General features: G+C 47.6%; 1 protein-coding gene across 4 annotated transcripts; it reads right to left on the bottom strand.

Moving 5' to 3' along the window:
- Window positions 1–4,564: 4,564 nt before the first annotated feature.
- LOC100338527 (protein BEX1) lies at window positions 4,565–6,457 on the bottom strand. 4 transcript variants are annotated; one of them, XM_008273061.4, is made up of 3 exons: window positions 6,079–6,457; window positions 5,556–5,641; window positions 4,565–5,184 (listed from the first exon to the last, which is right to left on the bottom strand). In XM_008273061.4, exon 3 carries the CDS (start codon window positions 5,177–5,179, stop codon window positions 4,796–4,798), a length of 384 nt encoding a protein of 127 aa, XP_008271283.2. In that variant the 5' UTR covers window positions 5,180–5,184; window positions 5,556–5,641; window positions 6,079–6,457; the 3' UTR covers window positions 4,565–4,795. The 4 variants fall into 4 exon arrangements, with proteins under 4 accessions (XP_008271283.2, XP_069922539.1, XP_017205132.2 ...); XM_070066438.1 differs by having other exon boundaries at window positions 5,556–5,673; window positions 6,079–6,213; XM_017349643.4 differs by having other exon boundaries at window positions 5,948–6,161.
- Window positions 6,458–6,895: the final 438 nt, after the last annotated feature.

Raw genomic sequence — 6,895 nt, 5'->3', positions numbered from 1 at the left:
AGGTCAAAACATTCGAATAAAGTCTCTCTGTCCCTTGTGGGTGCAAGTACCTACACTAGGACCCAGGCACCTATATTCAAGACTCACTGTGCCAAATGGGGTAATTTAAGACTATGTTAAAATGGCACAAAGCTCTCCTATCATGGTCAAATTGCCATTTTCTTTATTCCATATTGACTTTTTCCACAGTAAATCTTTGACTACTTCTATGTTTCTAACAAAGTTCATTCTCATAATTATTCCTTGTCCTTAGAGCTCCATACTCTGCCATTTACACTGACTTCATTCTATTTATTTTCTTTTTATGTTGAAAGTAATGCACAGTAGTTTTGAAGTATGACTATACAGTACACAAATGTGTTTATCAATTAACTTAGCAAAATATATGCTGGTAATCTAATAAGAACTCCTGTACTGCACAAGGGAAATCCAGACATAGACATATTTCATCTTCCATCTGCTGGCTCACTCCCTCAAATGGCCACAATGGTCATGGCTGGGCCAGGCTGAAGCCAGAAACCAGGAGCTTCACTGAGGTCTCCCATACGGGTGGCAGGGGCCCAAGTACTTGGGCCATCATCTGCTGCCTTCCCAGGCTGTTAACAAGGAGCTGGACTGGAAGTGTAACAGCCAGGGCACAAAGAAACACCCATATGATATGCCAGCATGGCAGGCAGCAGCTTAACCTGCTACACCACAACACTGGTCCTAGCATATTTCATTATTAAAACATATCAGAAGTGAGTGTTTTGAACAACCACATCCTGTATCAGAGTGCCTGGGTTTAAATTCCAGCTTGGCTCTCCATTCCAGCTTGCTGCTAATGTGCAATGTGGGAGGCAGCAGGTGATGGCCCAAGTAGTTGAGTCTCTGCCACCCGTGTGGAAGACCTATATTGAGTTCCCAGCTTCAGGCTTTAGCCTGGCCCAGCTCTAGCTGCAGGCATTTGGAAAGAGAACTTGCAGATAGAAGTCTTTCTCTCTCTCTCTCTCCCTCCCTTCCTTCCTCCCTCCCTCCCTCCCACTCTGCCTTTCAAACAAATAAATATTTAAAAAATAACGTCTATATTTCAAACCTCCTTTTTAAACATCCCTTTTCTCTGAAAACCAGCACATAATCCCTAATCTATTGACTGCTCTTTACCAGAATTCTGAGGCTTCTGTGGGAAGAATTTGTCTTATCACTTTCACTTTTCTCATTCTCTAAATGAGAAAAGGCTCACCATATAACACATAGAAATGATATATCCACAGATGCATCCAGATCCTAGACATGGCTCCTTCTCTCAAAGGAACAACTGCCCTACTCCTTTGTTGCCTTTTGTTTACTTTCTGCTAGTGGTTGTTGCTTGCTTTGTTTACATGGAGCTTAACCACTCACAGGCTACGCCCTCAGATGATTCTTTAGATCTACACACTTTATTAAAAGCCAAGGGAAACTGATTGGCAAAGAACTCTCTCTAAAGATTAGAATTCTAAATCCATCCTCCTCTGAGAGTGTGACAGGCAACCTAGATCTGCCTAGACACAGAAGAGATACACAGTGTTGCTAGATACACAGTGTTGTTAGGCATGTGTATGTCTTTCCCTCTATCACAGACATACCACCAGTTCACATGTGAGCTTTATTTTTTCTTCACGAAGGAATTCCTAAACAGCCGTAGGCTGAAAACACTTTTTTTTTCCACTGAAACTGGTATCAACATTGGCAATCTGTAGTGGAAGTTCTGGTAGGACACAAACCTCTCTGTTCATCTGCTTTCCGTCCCTTTAAACTCAATCCTGGGGCAGGCATTCTGCCCAGGGGTTAAGACACTACTTGGGATACCCACATCCCACATTGGAATACCTGGGTTCAAGTCCCAGTTCTGTTTCTGATCTAGATTCCTGCTAATATGCACTCTGGGAGGCAGCACATAATGGATCAAGTAGCTAAGTTCTTGCCATCTATCTGAGACCCAGATGGAGTTCCGAACTCTCAACTTCAGCCTGGCTCAGCATTTGGGGAGAGAGCTAGCAAAGGGAAGTACACTCTCTTTCTCTGCCTTTCAAAAGAATAAAAATAAATACAATTTAAAAAATCAACTATAGATTTCTTTCTATTAACTTCTGTCTTTCATGAGTGTGTCTTGTTCCTCATGTGCCTGCGAGGGGAGACAGGTCTTTGGTTTCACAAGTGCTATTGTGATGTTATAGTTTATGGCAGGATGTGGTGAGTCTTTTCTGTTAGACCCAGATAATAATATTTAGTCTTTGTAGGCAAGCCATGCTGTCCCTTCCACAACTACTCAACTCTGCTTCTGTCATACAAAAACAACCATAGGAAATATGAATCAGCATGCTTGTGTGTAAGACTATGGATACCAAATTTTAATTTTATATATCACTTTCATTGACTAGTATGTCTAATTTTTTTAACCACAAGGAAATGTAGAACTCAAGGACCAGTGTTGTGCCACAGCAGGTTAAGCCACTGCCTGTGATGCCGGCATCTGCTTTGGCCACTGGTTTGAGTCACATTTGCTCCACTTCTCACCCAGAACTCACTGCAATTGCGCCTGGAAGTCAGTGGAAGATGGCCCAAGGGCATGGGGCCCTGCACTCATCTGGGAGACCTGGTTGGAGTTCCAGGTTCCTGGCTTCAGCCTGGGCCAGCCCAAGTAGTTGTGGCCATTTGGTGAGTGAAGCAGCAGATGGAATCACTCTATGTATCTTCATCTTTTATGTAATGCTTTAAAATAAATAAATACTAAAATATTTTTAGATGTAAAAATCATTCTTATAGGACAAAAATAGGCCATGGGCCAGATTTTACCTATGAACTGTTTGCCAATTCCTGTTCTATGGATGAAGCTATTCATACATAAAAAGTATTTCAGCTGATAAACATACTCTAGGGGTGGGAGACAATTTGTTTTCTGAGTTCTATTGAGACACTTAACCCCAATAGTACTCCTATGGGCTTCTGATAAAAATCCTCATGCTTGGATACCCACTGATCCACTGGCATGATCTCCTTGTGTCCAACTCAATCTAGGATAACAAATTCTATACATTTGTAGGTTTCAGGTGGATGTGGACTGGTATGAGTGATAAAAAATGAACTGTGTTCTTGCACATCTTATGAAGTCTGCTGAATCAGGGAAAGTTTCCTGGGGGAGAACTACCCCTAAGGAAGAACTAGACTAGGTCATTCCAGAAAACTAAACAAGAAGAGGGGACTTATCCATGTTTTTCTAGAGCAAGTGAAGGCTCAATCCATCAATCCATTTAGAGTTCCAGAGAGATCAGCAGGACTTTCTCACCTTGAGGATTCCTGAATATTTGTAGTGGCAGGGACTAGTATAGGAAGCAAGATGTGAAAAATAGAGCAATACCCAAGGAAGAGGTTGGGAATCAGTATAGCAGCAGAGGAATCAAGTACCTACCACTTAACTCACTGGACTTGTGATTATAAGGAAGCACTTGCTTTATAACCATTCCCTAGTAACTGAAGGGAATATATAGAAAGTTAGATCATGTACATATCAGTTGGAGTGAGAACTTAAAGAAAGCTCAAGAACTTACTTCATCTAGTCCACACAGCAGTCCTAGGGAGGTATTTATCTTCATGTTAAAAACCTTTGTCTCAGCTAGCCCCGTGGCTCACTAGGCTAATCCTCCGCCTGTGGTGCCGGCACTCCAGGTTCTAGTCCCGGTTGGGGACCAGTTCTATCCCAGTTGCTCCTCTTCCAGTCCAGCTCTCTGCTGTGGCCCGGGAAGGCAGTGGAGGATGGCTCAAGTGCTTGGGCCCTGCACCCGCATGAGAGACCAAGAGGAAGCACCTGGCTCCTGGCTTCGGATTGGCTCAGCGTGCCAGCCGTGGTGGCCATTTGGGGGGTGAACCAACGGAAGGCAGACCTTTCTCTCTGTCTCTCTCTCTCTCACTGTCTAACTCTGCTTGTCAAAAAAAAAAAAAAAACCTTTGTCTCTTATCATTATATTATACAAGTATTTCTAAATAAGAGATCCTAGAGGCAAGCTAAAATGGAGATTCTCTCACAAGTGTTTAGTGAGTTCTCACATTGCTTTTTGTAAATTGTTAAACACTTTTCTATAGGTTGAATTTTTAATTTTTTTAAGATTTTATTTCAAAGATAGAGTTAGAGAGAGGGAGAGAGATTTAGAGAATCTTCCATCCACTCATCCACTCCCCAAATGGCCATAGTGGCCTGGCCCAGCCAGGCCAAAGCCAGGAGCTAGGAGTTTTATTTGGATCTCCCACATGGGTTCAGGGGCCCAAACACTTGCACCTTCCCCTGCTTTTCTCTTAGGTACATTAGCAGGGCACAAACCAATGCTCATATGGGATGCCAGCATTGCAGGTGGCAGCTTATCCTGCTCTCCCACAATGCCAGCCACTCATATTGTTTTTATAATGTGGTCAAGCTCTTTTATTAATTTGTTCAAGTTTGAAAATCATAAAATAATCAGTAACAAAAATCCCTCATAGTTCTACCATGAAGAAATAGACTATGCACATGAATATTTATGTTCATATATAACTGAAGTTAAAAGAACACAGATTGCTTTTTAATTTACTTTATTAACTGCACAATATGTAATGAGCATGTTCCCATGCAATAGGTAAAACTCCCCTGCTGACAAAAACTTACAAACTGGGTCAAAGACATAATATTCAATTAGAAGTTGGTAATAGAAGACCCACAAGAAATATGTAACGTCAAAAGGTTTACACCAATACATAAGGCTGACAAAAATGTCTAAGTTTAGAAAGCAGGGAGCCACCTCAGGATTCAGGGCATAAGGCAGAACTCATCATGGTGGTCATGGTGAGGGGGGTCAGTACTGACAGCCCGCAAACTGTGACTCAACTGCTTTTCCTGCAGCTTCTGCATCAGCTGTCTCAACTCCTCCCCAAACCTTTCCATATTTTCTTCTCCCACTCTTGCTTGCGGCCCTCCAAGCCTATGTATCATGCCCCATCTGTAATGCACAATGGGCTGCCTAGTGCGGAACCGCCTACGGTTTCCTCTAGGCACCAAGTATTCTCCAGCTTCCAAAGGGAGGGCCATGGGCTCCCTTTTATTTTCTTGTTCCTTTTCATCTTTTGCTTCGTTTTCCTGGTTGGCAGTTTCCGCGCTGAGGTTTTTCACTGCTTGTTCCTCTTTGGACTCCATTTCTCCTAGGAGACAAAAGACAGAGAGAGCCTGAATCCCTGGTGGACGGATCAGCACCGAGGACAGAGGCCCTACTATGCACCTTTCCAGATGCCCAGGCCGCTGGCAAACGTCACTCTCCGACCCTGAGAGGCCCCCTGCGTCCTCCAGGGGCCCCACTCCGAGCCCCTCCCTCCCCCGAAGACCACCATTTTCCCTGCAGGTCCATCTCCAGGCCTCAGTAGGCACAAAAATGGAGAATGGCGGGGAGGACCGCGGAGGACCGGGGCGGGCAGAATGAGGAGGGGGAGGCACGGCCCGAGGAGGGGTCTGGGGTCCCAGATGGGGTTTCCGCACGCTCCTCCCCGCCGCCCCCACCCCAGTCTGTCTCACAGACCTGGGCCTATCCTTGCGGTCTCCTCCTCCTCCCGATTCTCGCCGCCGGCGCCCCGCGGCGACACTCAGCGCCTCAGACCTGCAGACCTGCAGACGGCGGGGTCGGGGAGAGCGGGCGGCTGCAGCCCAGGGTTCCGCGCTGCCTCGACGCCCCCACCGGTCCCGCCCCGCCGCCCCGCCGCCCCGCCGTCCTGCATCGACCCCTTCCCGCTGCCCTCCCCTGCACCCGGGTCCTGGCCCTCAGCCGCCGCATCCCCCGCCGACCACCAGGAGCTAGGGGGCGGGCCGGGGGTGCGGAGAAGCTGGCGCCGCGCAGCGGAGCAGGTATCCCGGGGGGGCCGTAGCCGGGGGGGGGGGCAGGGGCAGGTCAGCCATCGCCCCCGGGGCGCCCACCTGCGGGCCCCTCAGTTGCCACCCGCAGGTGCTCTCTGTTGCTCCGCTTCGGGGCGCCCATGCCCGAGGTAGGCGGTGGCACCAGGCAGCTCTCCCTCACCAACCCTAGGGACCCCGCTCGGGCCCCTCACCTGCCGCCCTGCAGCCTCCTGCTCTCCCCGGCTGCCCCTGGACCGCAAGCCCTGAGGGCCCCCGGGAACAGGTAGCGCCGAGAAATAGGAGAACCACTGTCGCTTCTGACGCTGCTCTTAGACGAATGACTCAGCTTTGGTCAGTGACGTCGGGCTTGCTGTCACAGCCAACGGCCGCGCCCCTATCTCTATCCTCCTCCCTGACGCCCGGAGTGGGCCGGGCTTGTCGGCCGGCCCGCCTTCCGCCCACCCACCCTCATCTCAAGTGTCTTTTAACGTCACCAGCCCGTGCCCTGTCACTTTCCCTTCATTGTGTCTTCTTGTGCCTTTCTCTGCTGGCCAGGGAAGGGCAGTATCTTCTCAGGGGCTGTTGGCCATTCCCACTTCCTGGAGGACTTCCTCTCCCTCGCTTCTGTTCCCAGGATACACTTCCTCCTGCTTGCTGCGCTCTGCTGCCGATGCTCTCCGTTTTCCTTCTAGCAAAATGCGATAGACGGGGTGCACCAAGAAAAGGGCCCGAGAGTGGATTTTTCTAATTCTTAATACTTTTCTGTATTGTTCCTATGTAATAAAAGTAGAAAAGTCAGCACACTTTCTTTAAAAGCTAAAAAAAAAAGCTATTTTTTATTTGAAAACCAGGATTAAGTTGGGTAAAAAAATCCCAACCACCTGTCTCTTCTGTTAAGTCATTATATAAATATAGACTGTACAGGCAGTTGCATTTTTAGAACTTGGAAAAGGACAGGGCAGCTGATGGCTCCTCTCGTGAGGGCCTCCCAGGCACATGCGGCTCTTCCATGATGTGAGCCAATGAATG

The sequence above is a fragment of the Oryctolagus cuniculus genome, chromosome X, assembly GCF_051225735.1.
Source record: "Oryctolagus cuniculus isolate XC-2025 breed Fujian yellow rabbit chromosome X, ASM5122573v1, whole genome shotgun sequence".
Taxonomy (NCBI): domain Eukaryota; kingdom Metazoa; phylum Chordata; class Mammalia; order Lagomorpha; family Leporidae; genus Oryctolagus; species Oryctolagus cuniculus.
This window is presented reverse-complemented; position numbering and strand designations above follow the sequence as displayed.

Bases quoted from the DNA above. Each gene is read 5' to 3' on its own strand.
- LOC100338527 (XM_008273061.4), bottom strand. From the start codon at position 5,179: ATGGAGTCCAAAGAGGAACAAGCAGTGAAAAACCTCAGCGCGGAAACT.